The sequence below is a fragment of the Panthera tigris genome, chromosome A1 (genome assembly GCF_018350195.1).
Source record: "Panthera tigris isolate Pti1 chromosome A1, P.tigris_Pti1_mat1.1, whole genome shotgun sequence".
Lineage (NCBI taxonomy): Eukaryota > Metazoa > Chordata > Mammalia > Carnivora > Felidae > Panthera > Panthera tigris.
The window spans coordinates 203,566,495-203,585,433 of NC_056660.1; the positions used below are offsets into that span (position 1 = coordinate 203,566,495).

The 18,939-nt window shown below is 41.8% G+C and overlaps 1 protein-coding gene across 9 annotated transcripts in view; it reads right to left on the minus strand.

Annotated features, from left to right (window-relative positions):
- The window catches only part of ZNF131 (zinc finger protein 131), a 29,987-nt gene that overhangs the window by 10,671 nt on the left and 377 nt on the right, over positions 1 to 18,939 (minus strand). For 5 of the 9 annotated variants that reach the window (XM_042995372.1, XM_042995403.1, XM_042995355.1 and 2 more), the window contains exons 2-4: positions 18,358 to 18,496; positions 17,230 to 17,331; positions 10,394 to 10,538 (exon numbers count right to left, since the gene is read on the minus strand). In XM_042995372.1, the coding sequence (XP_042851306.1) occupies positions 10,394 to 10,538; positions 17,230 to 17,331; positions 18,358 to 18,481 (371 nt within the window). In that variant the 5' untranslated portion in view covers positions 18,482 to 18,496. Of the gene's footprint in view, positions 1 to 10,393; positions 10,539 to 17,229; positions 17,332 to 18,357; positions 18,497 to 18,719; positions 18,921 to 18,939 lie in introns of those variants that run through there. The other 4 variants (XM_042995377.1, XM_042995368.1, XM_042995387.1 and 1 more) reach the window with 4 other exon arrangements.

Here is an 18,939-nt window from a genome sequence, read left to right on the forward strand (position 1 = left end):
CTCCAAGGTAATTTAATGGAGGAAAGAATGTTTTAACAGTGGTACTGGAACAACTGGTCTTTAAATGGAGAAAATAAATCTCAACCATCACTTTCAAATCATACCCCCCAAAATTAATTAAAATGGATCACAGACTTTAATGGAAGAACTAAAACAATTAAACTTCTAGAAAAAATAGGAGAAAATCTTTGTAACATTGGGTTACTAAAGATTTCTTAGAGGCGCCTGGGTGGCTCAGTCGGTTGGGCATCCGACTCCGGCTCAGGTCATGATCTCGCAGTCCGTGAGTTCGAGCCCCGCCATCGGGCTCTGGGCTGACAGCTCAGAGCCTGGAGCCTGTTTCGGATTCTGTGTCTCCCTCTCTCTCTGACCCTCCCCTGCTCATGCTCTGTCTCTCTCTGTCTCAAAAATAAATAAATGTTAAAAAAAAAAAACATTAAAAAAAAAAAAAGATTTCTTAAATAGCACACAAAAACAGAAAGCTTAATAGCAAAAATTAACAAAAGAGATTTCATCAAAATTAAAAACTTCTGCCCTTTGAAACAGTTAACAAAAAGGCAAGCCACAAACCAAACAAATGGCAACCACAGACCAGAACATGGGCACACGTATATCTGCCAAAGGTCTTACATAGACAGTATAAAAAGAACTGCCACAATCCAATAAACACAAAGAAGATAACTATCAGGTGACAATTATCCATGAGTCTCATGTTTCTGCACATCTTCTGAACTGACAGCTTTTGTTCTGGACTCTCTTCAAAGATGTCTGCAGTAGAGCCAGCAATCTGGAAAGATAGAGTATGGCTCCCTCTAGAGCAGAGGGCAGCTGTGCTTACTGTCCATATAATAATATCCCCCTTTGGGCAACGTCAGTCAGGTTTGCTTGCAGCCCATTATCTAAGATTGGGCTTCCTAAGCCCAATTTCTTCGGCTGTGATGTAATCCAACCACATGCAGAGCTTTCACCTGGGCCACTCTATGTCACCCCTGTGAGGGAGAAGGAAAAACTGGCACAAATACAAAACTCATGCTGCTTGCTGTGCAAAAAAGAAAATCTTTCTAACCTAAAAGTCTCATATCCTCTATCAGTATCTATGAAAACTGTGCAGGATAAACTGTTGGCTTGTAAATAGGGTAAAATCTCAGATCTGTCACAGTTCTTGCCAGGTTTTGGCAACAAGGACAAAATGGTGAAAAAGAGGTTTACCAGAAGACAAAGAATCATGCCTCACAGAGCAATTAATGGGATCTGAGGAAGTCCACTGGAGCTGGCAATAAACATGTTGACCAAACTGCATGATCAAGTGGGCAATGCATCATCTTCCATTTAGTTGCTGACTGCTTTGAGTTAAACTGTGTCCCTCAAAAAGATATACTGAAGTCCGGACCCCTCATACCTGTGAATGTAACCTTATTTGGGAATCAGTCTTTGTAGATGTAATCAAGGATGAGGTCTACAACTCCGTCCTTGTAAGTAGAGGTTCATTTGGGCACACACACGAGAAAGCCATACAAAGAGACAGAAGACAGCAACGTGAATGAAGATGTGGGCAAAGACTGCAGTCATACTGCCACAAGCCAAGAACACCTGGGGCTCACAGAAGCTAGAACAGGCAAGGAAGGATCTTCCCCTACAGGCTTTTGAAGGAACATGGCCCTGCCAATACCATGGTTTAAAATTTCTAGCCTCCAGAACTGTGAGACAGTAAATTTCTGTTATACCCAGTTTGTGGTACTTTGTTAGGGCAGCCTCAGAAAACTAAAACATCTGTTAATGAGGAAAAACTAGGAGGGTGGTTGCAGGATGAATACTAGAGAGTAAGTTCAAGGACAGCTGCTCGAATGGTTCCTGGTTGTTGCAAACTCTCCCAGTGTTGGGAGAGGACCTCTCTGCCAACCTAGTGGTCTGTCATAAGTGCAATCCATCAAAACAACTAAGATCCACAGGTGGGAACAGGGGTGGAGACAGAAGGTTCCACCCCTTTACAGACAAGTTATCTAAACCAAGGGTGACAAGAGGGAAATTTGCAACTGCTACTAACAAAAACAAGTTGAGTCATTAGAACTTTGGCTGGTCCACATGAGAGATGAAGGGCAACACGATGCTTGCCAAGGAAGAATGGCAACACCTGGGCAGGGCTCACTCTCCTGCAGTGTCACATCTACCTTAGATTCATTTGGAGAGGACACTAAAAGGTCTCGGGTTTTTTCCTGCAGTGTGTCCTGGCTGCCATAAAGGTGCCATGGTGCTCTTGGGGAGATTTCTCGGAGACAAACTCCCGTGATGAAGCACTGCCTAGTAAGTCTTCTTGCCAACTGGATTTTACAATGCTCATGAAGATGAGTCACTGGGGAATAAGAATCCAAAATAATATAAATTCCTGTGGTCAAGCCTCCTGAAAATCCCAACTTTTATGTTAAACCAGGTAAAAACATAAGAGATGTTTTATAACAACAGGGCAGCCAATGTCTAGGATTAAGGTATACTTTTTTTTTTAAGAAACAGAGTGCGAGTTGGGGAGGGAAAGAATCCTAAGCAGGCTCCATGCTCAGCACAGAGCCTGATGTGAGGCTTGGCCCCATGACCTGAGCTGAAATCAAGAGTCCAACACTCAACCGACTGAGCCAGCCAGGCACCCTGAACGTACACACTTTAAAGCTCACTGGCATGGAGTTACTTTCTTCCTCCATATCTCTTTCTCTTCTACCTCCCCTCGCCTGATGCCTTGACTTCACCAGCTTGGAGGAAGATAATGAGGGGTGGAGCCAAGGTCTCCCTGTTTCCAAGGGTATAGTGAAGACCCCCATATATCTATCCAAGTATGCTGAGGGAAACTCAGGAATGGAAGAGACTCAAACTTTCATGGCTCCATTAGATTCAGGTGTCCAACTAACCATCCTATCACAGGGAAAGGAGGCACTTACATTCAAGGTTTAGGGGTTTAGGCAAAGTTCACAACAGGAAAGGGAGGCTGTCTTAACCCTGTGGGTAGAGCCGATTCTACATACTGGTGTTGCCTTGACATCTGAATGTACAGCAGGAATTGGTATGGTATTTACATTGCTCTATTCTGTAAGTACCAGAGATAGACTGTCCCAAACGGAAAAGAGCCACAGGTAGAGAGGAGCTATTGGAAGAAGCTCCCCTGACAGATGCCACCAACAGCTGGTCAAGGTTTAGCACAAGCGTCTCTATCTCGTGATGCCTAAAGTTTACACTATACGGATGTCCTGTTGACTTATAAGCTAGAAGTCTGTCTCAAAGGCCCTGATTTCAGTGTTAGCACACCTCCATCAGTAGGTGTTGCTGATAAACCCCCAACAAAATTCAGAGGCCTATTCACCGAGTGAAGTTTCTTGGGACTAAGTGAGTAGATTCACAACACCCAATCCCTCCAGCAGTTAAAGAAAAACTGTTCCTTCACCTCCTTCCTCTCCCTACTAAAAATGATGATCAGCATCTTATTGTACTTTTTTGGGTTACTGGAGACAGCATGTACCTCACTCGGGCATCCTACTTCTTTGTATCAGCTCATCTGCAAATCAGCATCTTTTAAAGTGGGGCTCTAATCAAAAGGCTGCACTGGAAGTTGTCCATCAAGCTGTGGTACATTCTCTACTTCGGAGGTCCTATAACTCTTAATGACCCCTCTGAACTACAAGTCTGACACTGATGCTTTTGCAGAGTAGAGCTTCTGACCAAGGGAGGCAGGCTCCACCCACAAGGTAGACCTTGTAGTTTTGTACTGGTCAATTCCCTGACCCATCTGCACGGCACACTCCCTTTGAAAAGAAAGGATTAGTGTGCTGTTGGGCTCTTGTTGAAACTGATGCCTGATTCAGTGAGGCTTTGAGGCTCTCTAGCCTGATACTGCCATTTGGGAGCACGTCAACTAGGACTTTAACGAATAGCAAGGTAAAACAAGCCCACTAAGTCTCATTTCTCAAAATAAGTCTCATTTCTCAAAGTAAGATACTCAAGAAAGCAATTGACCTCTTCGCTCTACATGGGAAAAAAAAAAAAAAAAGGTTGCTTGCTCCCTCACTCTGATGCCCAAAGAAAGCCACTAGATCAATGGGGTTTTTGATTCACAAATGGTTTGGCTAAACTCACGACTGATGGTATTCCCTGGGCTGCTGCAAATGCTCAGCTTTAGCACCGACTACACAAAACCAAAAGTGGATGTGGTTGCTGTGCTCAGAGGGCAGAACTCAAAAGCTTTCTTCATAGCTCTAGACAACATTCTCCGCAATGAACCATGTTATACTGTATTGACTCCTGGGCTGCTGCCAGTGGCCTAGCTGTTTGGAAGAGACAGAAATCGTGGCAGATTAAAGACCTCTATCTTCAGGACCACAACTGTGGAAACAAATAGCAGCTGCTGATCAAAACTATCTGGATCACTGATTCATGCCCATGGGAAGGGCCCGTTCTCTACCAACCAGATACCAACCAGAAGGAAGAGGCTGATCAAGGCTGCACTGCCTAGACTTCCATCACGGACTCCTAGGATCCAATATTATTCTGAACATGGTGACATATCCACCATCACAGATTAAGCATAAAGTAGCCTATGTTTCTAATGTGGAAGTTGCCACTGGATGCCAGACTTGTGACACCCACCGAAAGCTGGCCTGTTTGTCTCACCGTGAAGGAGGCCACTGGACCTCTGACCCCATTTTAGAGCCATCAGTACTGCCTCACCAGTGTTGACGCTTTTTAAGGTCACAGTGTTGCGGTTCCAGACTGATCTGTTGGTTCTGGCCACACCACTGTGGCCCCTGAGACTAATCTGTGTCTTGTTTAGCTTTCTAGATCATTTGCAGTCTGATAATTTTGTGCCAAAACCTACTCAATAATTGGCTAACAGTCAAGGTATTGAGGAACGCTTTAAGCTCCCCACCATCCACAGACACTTGTAATACAGACAGCATTGCAAAGCCTCCTCAAACACTGACTCAGGAAGATTTCTAACTCTACTTCCCTCCCATCCTTTGTCCAAAAATCTGAGTAAGGCACTTTGTGATGACCAGACTCAGCTGTCCCCAGAAAGGGATTATCTCTTCTCATCTGCTTCCTGGGTAATGATCAAGACAAAAATGGGTGGAAAGTTATAGAAGCCTAATTGGACATTTGAATTCTGCCCTGACCATTCTTAGACACAATCCTTACCTTTCCCACCACAATGGCAACACTGGCACAGCCTGGCTGGTATCTCTTCCAGGTGACAGCCCAGTCAAAAGTGGGCTTAGGAGATTCAAACTTAATTCTAGTTCAGCCATCTGGAGTCTCTTTTTGAACTGACATCATCTTACATCCTAAAATAATGACCACTTGGCTGAATATACTGGTTGCCAAGTACACTTAAGACTGCCCCTGTGAGCCAAAGTGGAAGACACAATGGGTCTAGACGGTTTATGAAAATGACCTTGTGTCCCTGACCTTTCTGGATGAAAGGTCTGGGTAAGAGGAATGGATGACTGGAAAAGAATGAGGTTATAGCTACCAGAATGTAACACAATGATTCTGTGGAGGTGAAGAGAGAGCAACAATTCTGGCACCTGAGGAGACTTGTCCTTCTCTTATCCTTCCAAACTGCCCCCACAGCCTTCCTTGGGTAGGAAAATGCTCTGATGCAGTTCTCCCCATCTGTTGCAAGCCAACGTTTAAACTGACTGCTAGATCTGCCCTCCCCTGCCAGATGACTCGGACCATGATTTGACGATCATCTCCCTTAACTTTACCAAGAAGTCTTCTGCAAACAGCAGAGGATGGCCAAGTTCCTGCATGTTCCATGCAAAAACAAGTATTTGCCCCACTACCATTCCCAAAGCTGAGGCTCAGTTTGTGAGATGGATAATTAATTACCACTCAGGTAATTAATTCAGGTGTTGACCACCTTTAGACCCTTCTAAAAACCTTTAGACCAGATTCAATCAGGGAAAGGGTAAAGCCACATTTGAGGCCTGTGCCCCTGACTGATGAAGGTCCTACTGGGCACAAACAACTATAGACACCACTTTCTTTCCAACCTACCTATAATCCCTTAGGACCATACTTCTCATGTGCAAGCCAGGTACTAACTTCTTTCCCTCTCTAAAGTATGATGACCTGCACTTCAGGAGTGGGTAGAAGAGATCATCCTGTTTAAACAAAACACCACCAGTAGATCAGTTTAGTTCTCAGATGACTGCAGAGATCTCCCCAAAACGAGGCAACTTTTGGTTATTTGGGGGAGCTTCCTGGAGGAATAACTGACTTGTTATTTATGTGTGCTCCATGCATAGTTTTCCCAACAATGCGAATCATCTAAATAAAAAGGTGGCACAAAATCTGTGCCTGACGTAAGCCTATGTAATCAAGGACACCACTTGGGCCCTGGAAGGCATTCATGTCAGCTTCAAATCACTGGCCAGGGTTATTATGGATACACTTGCCCTAGACCTCCTCCCTGTGGGCCAATGAGGGACTGTGCAAGTGCTAAAAGATCTTGCTATACTTGGATTAATGCTTAGGGCTAAGTGAAAAAGGTCACTTTCCACTTAGGGCTAAAGAATAAAGCTACCTGGCTTTCTAGGAATTTGTTCAGCTGGCTGAGTCTAGGACCTTAAGAAAATGGGTGGATGGGTAAGCTCAGTGGTGCAGGGTGGCCACATCCTGCTGCTTCAAGTTCTGTTTATAGTTGCCTTCATTAAATCCAGTGTGAAAAAAATTCAATGGATTAGGACCCAGTCCCTATTGGTCAGATTAATCAGAGTGGCCACAGAGTAGTGTACTCATGGAACAATTTACCAGAAGCTAAAATAATATAGAAACAAGGATATTGTTGGAAGATAGTTATGGATCCCTCATGTTTCTGCATGTCTTGTAAACAGACACTGATAGCCTTTTGTTCTGGATCTTTTCAATGCTGCCTGTATAGCAAATAGCCTTAGAAGAGAGAACTGGTCTTCCCCCAAGTGGGGGACAGGTGCATCTATAGCTCATTATAAAAGATTTGGGTTTCCTACAGCTCAGTGTTCCTCAAATGTGATGCAAACCACTGTGAGTACAGCACACACCTAGGCCACCCTGTCTCACCCCCATGGGACTTGCATGTGGGCTAAGGAGGATAAGAAAAATTGATGTGAACGTGAGAATTCATGCTGCTCCTTATGCTGTGAGAGAAATGAAGTCCTTTTTTCTCTGACTCAGGAGTCTCCTGTCTTCTGCCAGCATTCAAAAAACAGTGGCAGGACAATTTATTAGTTTGCAAACAGCATAAAATCCCAGACCCTTCACAGTTCTTGATAATAAACCCAATTTAAAAATGGACAAAAGATCTGAACAGACACCTTGCCAAAGAAGATAAGCACATGGCAAAAAAGCACATGAAGTAATGTTCATCATTAGTCATAAGGGAAATGCCAACTAAAACCACTACACACCTACATCAGCACAGCTAAAATGAAAAGGCCTGATCATATCAAGTATCAGCAGGGCTGTGGAGCAACAGGAACTCTCACACACTTCAATTTGGAATACAAAATGGCACAGCAATTTGGAAAGCAGTTTAGCGGTTTCTTAAAAAAAATTAAAAACATCTATCCTACAACCCAGCTATTCCACTCCTAGGTATTTACTGAGAAATGAAAGCATAGCCACTTTATTTGTAAAAGGTGGAACCCTAAATGTCCATCAACAGGTGGTATAGCCATACTAGGGAACACTACTCAACAATAAAAGGTAATGAAATAGTAATACCCACGACAACACTGACAAATCTCTAAAACATAATGCTAAGTGAAAAAAGTCAACCAGAAACTACACTGTAGGAATCCATTTATATGACATCCCAGATAAAACTACAGTGATAAAAATCAAAGCAGTGGATAACTGAAGCTGGGGATTAGGGCTGACTAGAGAGTCATGAGAAACTCAGAATGATGGGAACGTTCCTATGTCTTGATTATGGTGGTGATTACACCACTGTATACAAACGCCAAAATTCAAACTCTATCCTAACTGGGTGAACTGTTTGACATGTAAATTATACTTCAATAGGCTGGCGAGGAAAAATCTATAAGGCAACTGCTGCTCCCTAACAAGTATCAGGAAGCTTCTCATACATAGCTTTAAATACACAATAATGCAATTCTAGCAAAGCAAAATAAGTCCCTAATATTTTTCCTCAGTGTCATTCAGAAAGTTGACACCGTATGCCAAAAATACTTGCATAATGCGAAAGTGAGAAGAGCACTTATTTCACCTTCTGTATCCACAAAACAATTATACAATAATCTTCTCAGTATAGAATTGCCTTAACCAGTCAATTTAACTACAACTAAATTAATTTTTATTCCTTAATTGCATTATCATTAACAGCCAACATGTAATGCTGCTTGCTGTCTTCTTGTCTTTAAAGAACTCTTCAGAGGACGCTGCATGCCTAACTGCTTCAAGAAACAATTCAGTATGTTATTGTATTTACATTGAAAAGCATTCACTGATGGTTGTAATTACTATAAAGATCCCACTCTTATAATAATAAATCTTCCCAAAGTTTCTAAATAGGCCTGGGAAAAGAGCCATGCCCAGTTGTTCTCACCTTCATCTCACAGTGACTATACACAATGAACTCAAGTCCTAACTCTCCCGAATCCAACCTAGGCTGTCAGAATGTGTTCCACTGTTCTGCTGCCAAGGACTTTCCCCACAGCTGGATACTAACTTACTAGTACGAGCAGCAAGGAGAACTACACAGATAGAACACTTTTTCAGTAGATTCTCAGCCAGGATTTAACCACATCTGATGTTGCCCTATCCGTATTATATTCCCTTTCTACTTTCATTCTGAAAAGGTATGACATCAGGTACTATCTTCAACATACCTCTATTTTGCTACCCAGGTCTCAGCTCTCTCTGCAGGAGTGTTGACCTGGTTTTAACTGGTATGCACCCACCCATCCATTCACAAATGTGCACACACATACTATGTGCCAGGCACTAGGCATTAGAGAATACATACATACCAAGCTCGTGGTTTAATCTTGAATTCTGTCATCAAACTAATTACAAGTTCATTAGGAGAAATGGTACTTATGGATAATTATAATTCAATTATTTCTTAGAATTATTCTAATTTGCATCTTTTGACTAAACCATACCAGTGAGTTGGACTAAATTATTTTGCCCCACGTGCAAATGGATTTTACCAAACTGCACTTTAGTGTTGTTACACCAATGACATCACAAGAAACACAGCCGGGAGATATTAATAACAATGCCAGTTCACATTCGGAGTACTTTATACCAGACACCATGCTGAGCACTTTACGTGCATTAATTCATTTAATGCCCACAAATAATCCTGTGTAGAAAGTACCACTGTTACCCCCTTTGACAGATGAGGAAACTGAGGTGCTGACAAGTTGAGTAACTTCATTACATGGTAGAGAGCTAAGCTATTACCCAGGCAGCCTGACTCCAGAACTCTTGCTCTCAGTCACTGTATTTATTTTTATTTTGTTAACATATGTATTATCTTTATTTTAAAAAGAGACTGTGTGTACACATGTGCATGAGCAGGGGTGGGGCAGAGAACATCCTAAGCAGATTCCACGCTCAGCACGGAGTCCCAAGAGGGGTTTGATCTCACAAATGCGAGATCACAACCTGACCAGTATCAAGAGTCGGATGCATAACCGCCTAAGCCACTCAGGCACCCTGGTCACTATGTTATATTGCCACTGTTTGTTATGCAAGATGTTGAGTCTTTGTTATGTCATTTAACGTTTTAATACTTTCTCTGAGAAATTTTGTGTCTTAATGCCAGGAATGGCTCCGAAGCAACTGATTTGTTCTCATAGCCATGAATAATGTAGCTTAAGGTTTTTCTTTCCTTTTTCTTTCCATTAGGTGCTTCAGAATTCAGAGCTAGATTTAGCCCACCTAGCAAGTGTATGGACTTGAATGCCATGCATATTGGCTACTGTATTTCTAACTTTACTGATTATCACCTCATGTGGCCTATTTATCTTCATCCATTTCCTCACTATTTTTAAACAGGACTATGTTAATCTTTGTAAGCCAAATTCTTTTTAGAATAAAGCTTGGTACAATTAACAACTCAAACCCAACAAAACAACTCCTTAAAAGCTGCCTAGTCTTCCCGATTTTATTAGATACAAAAGATGCTACTTTAATTACCCTTAGCAGTTTTTACAGAAGGACAAGAAATCAAGTGTGAGAGAAAGAGCAATCAGTATCCAGAATTTTATAGATCCTTAAATATTCTTAATTTCAAAATGTCAATCCTTTATGGCATAACACATACAATAAATTCTTGACTAATAGGATGTACATGACTGAACAGAACTATCTGTGCATCACTAAGAAAATAAGTAATTACCTGACTTCAAGGGCTTTGATAGCTTCTAGCATTTGTAGAAACTCTGCTGCTTTCCATACATCATTGGCTTCTTCTTCTCCTTGTATCATTAATTTTGCTGTGTATGTGAACTCAATTAAATGACGGAAGGCCATTTTACTAACACCTGTAAAAAAAAAGATGTGCATTAGCATGTTTGCCCATTGATTCAAAACTTCTAACATTTAGTAAAGAAAAAAAAAAAGCTCAGTGTTCAAAACCTGATTAGTATCTGAATTTCAGAAAATTAATTCCTGATGGAATTCTCATTAACAGTACAGTAATACTATAGCCAAAGTTCCTACCAAACTACTTTAAGATCTTTCCCAAAGGTTTCCTAATACTCTTATGAATAGTAAATAGTAAAATCTATCACTTAAATACATGAATTGGCTAACTATTACATGTCAGACATGCTATGTTTCTTGCCAGGGATCACTACATCAACTCAGCTCCAAATTTTCAAGGGCCTTCCACAGCTCAGCAAAAAAGTTCCAAACCAGTCTGCCTTTATTTCAAGGTACTTCACGTTATTTTCCTATTTACCACTATTTTCCCTTCCAAATTTTAAACTGTATCAATCCCATACTATATACTGATCTTTAAACAAACCCTTCACTTCTAAAAGTTTCCTTGCCTTAACACTCACCTTCCTTAATGAATGCTCAGTTTGTATCTGTATAAGTCCTATCGCCCTTGAAGGCCCAATTCTAATGCCACACCCTTAATGAAACTTTCTAATACTTCCCCCAGGCTGAACTCTGTACCTGTTCTGGTAATTAAAACCCATGGGCATCTCTGGACTCTAAGTTACACGAGGGAAATGATTTTTGTCTCTGTACACTCACCTCCCAGTATCTAAAACAATGCTCCCTAAAATGCAGACACACAAAGTAGGAGTGAATAAGGGCTAAAGTCACTTCCAAAATTAAATTTCCATGATTCCAACTTTTCTTTACAAGTTTTATGGTTAGATTTTGGCCCAAAAGGATACTCTATTTCTTTGTTCTCTTCAATGCTATATATTATTGTTTCAGTCTGCTAATGCAAGACAACAAAAATCTATTGAAAGAAACAAATAGAAAACCACTTTTATTTAAGGATTTTAAGTAATCTCTACACTCAAAGTGGGGGGTTGAACCTATAACCCCAAGATCAAAAGTCACATGCTCAACCGACTGAGCCAACCAGGCCCTCCAAGAGAAAGCTACTTTCAACACTGAATTTTTACACTAAGAAATGCCCAAGTCTAAACTGCACACAATTTGCATAACTGCAAATACAAAAATACTTTTATTTTCTTCCTATGCACTTTATATACCTGAATAAGCAATCTAAAAATGACTGGATTCTTTTCAGGTTGCTTTTATTTGGATCTCCCCTAAATCTCTGTTTTCCTGTTGTCTTTTCACCATGGTATTCATTATTATATGAGAGTAGCCTGAGGTACAGATAACTAAATTTAAGGAGTTTTGATCAAATGTTTAAAAGTATAACAAAACACCTTTGTTGGGGTGCCTGGGTAGCTCAGTCATTTAAGTGTCTGACTCTTGATCTCAGCTCAGGATACGATCTCACCGTTCATGAGTTTGAGCCTCACGCTGGGCTATGTGCTGACAGGTCAGAGCCTGGAACCTGCTTTGGATTCTGTGTCTCCCACTCTCTCTGTCCCTCCCCTTCTCAAAAATAAACATTAAAAAAACCTTTTTAAATGTGTATTTTTCTCGAAATGGAATGACACATATAATACTACAAATACCAGGCATGACTCTAAACACGTCACAAGTATTAACTCCATCCTCATATCAATCCTATGGAGAACTTACTATAATAATCCCATTTCACAGACAGGAAAACTGAGGCACACAGAAGTTAATAACTGTGACTTTGGCAAGTTACTGAAAAGATTAAACTAGAATCAAACACAGATGGCTCGACTCTTAAGCCCAACATAAGATTTTTTTTTAAATAATGTTTATTTATTTTTGGGAGAGAGAGCAGAGGCAGAGAGAGAGGGAGACAAAGAATCTGAAGCAGGCTTCAGGCTCTGAGCTGTCAGCACAGAGTCCAACGCAGGGCTCAAACTCACAAACCGTGACATCATGACCTGAGCTGAAGTCAGATGCTTAACCAACTGAGCCACCCAGGCGCCCCCAACATAAGATTTTTAAATAAGATGATGGCAGGAAACACTCCTGCTTGGAAGAGTTTGAATATCCACAGCTTAATTCACTACAGGCCCACAATCTCTTATTCACAATTCCAAAGTCCCCCAGATCTCTTAAGACCAGAAGTTTTCCCATTAATTTGGCAGCAATATTTGATCTGAATGGACATTAGGCTATTTATAGTCTTTATCCCACTTAGAGTAAATATTAATATGCTACTCTGCTGAAGTATTATTTCGTTATAGAATGTCACCCCCTAGACCCCACTGGGAGTATAATGTACTACACAGACTGCATTATCTTTAGAAAATTTGTAATTTCAAGAAACATCTGGCCTCCAAGGATTTGAATAAGGAATTACAGACTTAGTTCCCAATTTTGGTTAATTAGAATCACTGCAGACTTAAAGCATGGGTCTCCGATCCTTAGAATCAAAACCAGGATAGGAAACTTTTTTTTTTTTTTTTATAAGCACATTAGGTGCTTAAGTCGCCAGTCCAGCACTAGTCCTAGGAATAAACTACTGACCTAATTAGCTAACATGGACCAAACGGCTAACATGTGCCCAGGGAAGTGATGTGGTGACAGATGATGCACAGCTGCGAAAACACTTGGTTCTCTATCAGGACTACTTTGATAACTTCCAAATCTCAGTCGACTTCACTAATCCCTTGCTCCTTTCGTAACAGAAGTGGGCAAGAGAATATAGTCTTTCTGAGTTATCTAAGGAAACTGTTAATATGAACACCTTAGCGTGAATCTTCTTTTTTTCCCTTAGGAAGAAGCAAAACAGGGCAGCATTCTAGACATATAGAGGTCATTATTCATATTTTACGGAGGGAGGTTAAAATTATAACTAAGATGGAGAAAGCACACTCCACCCTATCTTGTCCACTGATTACAATTAAAAATCCTGGGCAGAATACATAAAGCAAATACATAAGGACTCTGAAACATAAATAGAAACAAGCAGGCTGAGGACAGAAATCAAAACTCAAAAGAGCAGCAGTGAGTTTCCTGGTTTTTATTTTTCCTCTTACATATCCCAGCTTACACTTGAAGACAGCCCAAATCCTGTAACTGTGTAGCAGGTACAGAAGAAAACTCTGGCTAGAGAATCAGGAAAGGGAACAGAGAGTACATGTGTGTTGGGGGGGGGGGGGGGGAGATACTTGGATTTATTCCTCTCAGCCCTGCCTCAAGGCAAGTCCCAGTTCTGATGCTGCACACCTGTGGCTGGTGGCCGCCAAGCAGACACTAATTCTTAGAAAAGGTTCTTCTTTCTGACAGAAAACTAGCAATGATCTCCAAGAACATGGAGAGAATTTTTTTTCCCCCCCTCTCATTACTTTGTCTAGAAAATGGATCCCACTATGGGAAGTCTATGTCAGCACAGGGAAGCTAAAAATCCCAGTTTTCCAGCCAGAGGATCAGGAAAAGTTGCCCCGAGGAGCTAAAGTACTGAAGTCAGAAGAGGGAGCTAGAGAAAGGTCCTTGTGAATGCAGCCTAGCACTAGCCACTGAGCTACACATGTGGAAGTGACCTGAGGCAACACAGTAAAGGGTCTAAGACCTGCACTATGTATGATGTGGACCCAGGCTGGCACACCTGGCACCCGAGCAGCACAACAAAGGTTTTGAAAAATAAACTGGCATTGCATCCACAGCCCACATAAGCCCAGACTGAACCTAAACCAGGCTGACTGCCTGCTAAAGACAAAACCAAATCAAAACAACAACAGCAGCATTCTCCAGAGGATTTTAACAGCACAGAATGTCATAACATTAAAACGTCCGTGACATAGTGAAAACTTACTTGACATATCTCACAGATAAGAAAAAGAAAAGCCAACATGTCCAAGGTTATATAACGACAAAACAGTGAAGCCAGGACTACAAGGCAGGTTGTCTAATGACATGTCCAGGGCTTTCTTTATAGCCAAGTGACCTAGACAGATTGTACAGTGATCCTGAAGTTAAGGGCTTAAGAAAACATTGAGCCAAGGGGTGCATGGGTGGGTCAGTCAGTTGAGTGTCCAACTTCGACTCAGGTCATGATCTCGCAGTTTGTGAGTTCAAGCCCCACTTTGGGTTCTGTGCTGACAGCTCAGAGCCTGGAGCCTGCTTTGTATTCTGTGTCTCCTCTCTCTGCCCCTCCCATGCTCATGCTCTGTCTCTGTCTCTCAATAATAAATAAATGTTAAAAAAAAAAGAAATAAAAAAAAAAGAAAGAAAGAAAACACTAAGCCAAGGGGTTCCTGGGTGGCTCAGTTAAGCGTCCAACTCTTGATTTCAGCTTGGGTCATGATCTTGTGGCCCATGAGTTTGAGCCCCACTTCAGGCTCCTCACTGACAGTGTGGAGCCTGCTTGAGATTCTCTCTCTCCTTTTCTCTCTGCCCTTCCCCTGCTCACATGCGCGTGTGCATGTGCTCTCTCTCAAAGATGAAAACATTAAAAACAATTTTTTAATAAAAAAAAAAAAACACCAAAAGAAAAACAAAAACACACTGAGCCAAACTGATTCTTTAAACCTGAACCTGGCAAATAACAAAAACAGAAAATGTTCTTACACTTTCTCATTTGTCATGTTAAGTACTGAAGGCTTGTATGTGCTATCCTATAATGAAGGCAGCAGGTCAGAGGTACTAAGAAGTACAAGAGAATCTCAAGGTGATTAGTCTCCAGAAGAAAAGACCCTACTTCTCCAGGTATATTCCTTGTTCCAAAAGCAATGCATATTCTAGACTGGGCCACTTATTTGCTTAAAAAGCAGAAGTCAGCTCCTCTTTGAAATCTTTATCTCACCAAGGTAGACTAAACCACTCGTCCTCCCTCCTCGGCGACACCATTCCACAATAAAAGTCTCTGCAACACTCTTTGCTCTCTTTTCTGCATCTGTTGCTCATCTGTGATTAAATCTGCAAATTCTTTAAAGTCTGTCTCATTCATCAATTTTTCACTTCCTGGGTCCAGTACAGTACATAACACATAACATTAATTCTGACAAACAGTCCCAATTTATTAAACTTTGACAATGTACCAAACACTATGCTCAGCGCTCTGCACATGTTATTTCAAGTAATTGTGACAAGCCTATAAAGAAATGAGGAATTTTCAGATGAAAATTTTATTCCTCTCAGCCCTGCCTCAAGGCAAGCTGTCTATGCAACTAAGGTAAAGTAACCTGCCTGGCGTCACAAAGTACCTCAGGTAAATAAATGGATGAAATCTTGCCCTGTAACAGAAACTAATACCGTATAGGCAGCTAGATTCTCACTTTAGTAAGCTTCGTGGATTTCCATTATGCCTGTGGCTGTCCATCACAGATAATGAAAAGATTATCTATGGATGTATCAGCCAGAATGCTAAACTGGAATGTAAAGCCACCCCCCCAAAAGGAATATGCTTAAGTTTTCACATTTTCTTTACTCCCCAGGGCACCAAATTTTCCCAAGGGAACAGTGTTTCTAGGCAACTCGTTCATAACAAATATATATATATACACACACACACACACACACACACACACACACAGTGAAGAAGATACAAAACCAAAGCTCAAGAACACTGGAAAAGCTAAAGTTCTGTATGTATGTAGACAAATATTTCCTACAGTTTTGGATGGTGGGGAGGGGTAAGTAATGTCATATCAAAAGACAAAAGCATGGTAATTAATACACAAAGTGAATCCCTTCCTAGCTGGGCAACACTGAGCAAGTAACCATTTGGAGCCTGTTCCCTGATGTATAAATTGGAAATAATACCACTTACTTCAAAGGATTGCTTTAAACCTCAGAAAATGCACCTAAACTAAATAGCACTATAGCTAGCACTTGGGAAGCTATTATCACAAAAGTCAAACAAGTACAAAAATCACTTTCTACTTTAAGGTTGTATCTACTGAACGATTCCTTCCATCCCAGACTCTATATCTACTACAACTTCTGAATGCTGCTTCGGTTCATCTTTCCTAGCCTTTTCCATATTGTGGCAGCACACTTCCACTTGCGCATGTCATAAGTACCTCTGCTAGTAAAGCAGCTCTACTGTAACCTGTGGCATCCCCACCAGTCTGAAACATAAGCCCACTGAACAAAAATGGGAATTCACTTCTAATACATGTTTTCAAAAGAGTGAGCACTGGTCTCAGAAGTTGAAAAAGACTCTTTTATGAGATCAACATCTACCATCTAAAGTAAGGGTTTTCCCTGGCGGATCATTTTACCATGCACTTTACGGAAAGCAAGAATTCTCAAGTGTCAAAAGAACAATTTATCAAGTAATAGGAACCACTGATACCTATTTCCTACAGTATCTTGCTAAAGTAACACTTCTTCATTAATTATTATGTTTGCTAAATATTGTATTTATAACAAGCATTTACCAGGGCACCTGGGTAGCTCAGTTGGTTAAGCGTCTTCAGGTCATGACCTCATGGGTTCGTGAGATCCAGTCCCAAGCCCTGTGTCCCGTGTACCCTGTCCCCTGTGTCGGGCTTGCATTGCCAGCAAGGAGGCTGCCAGGGATTCTCTCCCTCCCTTTTCTCTGCCTCTCCCTCCCCCACTTGCATGTGTGCACACGCATGGGCCCTCTCTCCAAATAAGTCAATTAGTTAAAAAACAAACAAACAAACAAAAACAAGCATTTACCTTCAATCTCCACCAAAGGTTCCTGAGTAAACTCCTGAAAGAATTTGTAGAAGAACTTACTGCAAGCAGCCAAAACAGCTTTGTGGGCCTTAAAATGGTGTCCTAGATTAAAAAAAAAAAAAAAAAAGAGTATCATATGTATTCAAAAATCAAAAGTAAAACCATAAAACAAAGTAGTAAATTATATAAAGATCTTTCTTCATAATACAATCATAAGACTATATAAATTACGAAACTAAAGTCAGAACATTCTAAGCAGCTATCTTGATAAATTTCAATTTCAATTAGACATGAACCCAAATCTTTACCTCAAAGACCTCATAAAGTCAAGTTATAAAAGCCAGTTTATAAAACTAAAAGAGATAAGAGAAGCTTCTTACTACTTAAAGAGTGAAAGGCATATCGGATTCAGTTTAAACTGCTAAATATAAACACAACCCAAAAAGTTATACATCACTTGGAAAGAGACAAAAAAAACACAGAATAAACATAATGCTGGATGTATCTGCTATGGAAAACATGTTAATATGCCTAATATTTGGAAGCAGCAGATCTACAGTAAGCAGATCTATAATAAATAGCTTGCCTTGAGGAGTCTATTTTCACTAAATAGAAAAGATACCCAAGCTACGTTTGTCTCCATTATAATGACAACTCCTAATACTGGTAAAGACCCCATTTGATTTGTACCCAAAGAGGGTACAAATGCTGCAAAGGTATGTCTCACGTTCTCCCTCCAAGACCATTTGGGAAGGTAGGAACAATCAACACTTCTCAAATGATTGTTGTGAAAGGCTCCTTAAAGAAGTTTATGAGCAGAAAGCTATTAACCAAACATTTAGAGACATCCTCTCTATCTCCACGCCATCATCTTACACTAATGTGTGCAATAGGGAAACTTCAAGAGGCTGCAACAAGTTAAGATGTGATGATTATGTTGAAAGCATGACTAGCCAACTAGCCTTCTGCAACACGGTCTATGTGAGTGGCCACTGACAAGTACCCCCTCGTCCCAGCGCACACTCAATAGGCACAGTCCACAGAGGGTTGGGTATAAAAGGCGGGTGGGGGAAGGGGAGAGAAGAACGGTAGCCACAAATTCACTGCTCTGCCCACCACCCTACCCACCATCGACAATCAGGGTGATGTCAGTAAACCGATCCTGCTCTCGCTGTTCATTCAATCGGTCCAGGATCATTTTATGATGTTCCGGGAACTCCTGAAGGCATTCCATCGTCTCTTCGGCCTCCATGGCCGTCGGGCTGCTCTACAAAAGAGGAGCATGATAATGTACACCCATGAGCTCGGGCCGAGGCACAAAACCCCTAAAGCATAAAACAACAAAACCCAAAACCCCAGCTACGTGAAAAGAAGGGGGGGGGGGGAGGGTGAGGCAAGAGGAGAGGAAGGCGAGGGAAGAAAGAAAGGCGAGCCGGGTGGCCGCCGCGCGTTGGGGGCCGGAGCCACGGCCGCGGGACTCCGAGCCTGACCTAATTGGAGTCGGGAGACGCGAGCTGAAGCGGGGTGGGCAGAGCGCCGGAGGCTCCGGGCGCCGGGGCGCGCAAGTCCGGCAGGGGAAGGGACCCGACAGCCGTGGCGGCGCCCTAACGGCCCGCCAAGCCCCTCTGCCCGGCCCTGGCTCCTGCGGCCCCGGACCCGGTCCGGCCCGCGGCCCACAACGACTCCCGGGTCGCCTCTCCCTCCCCCGCC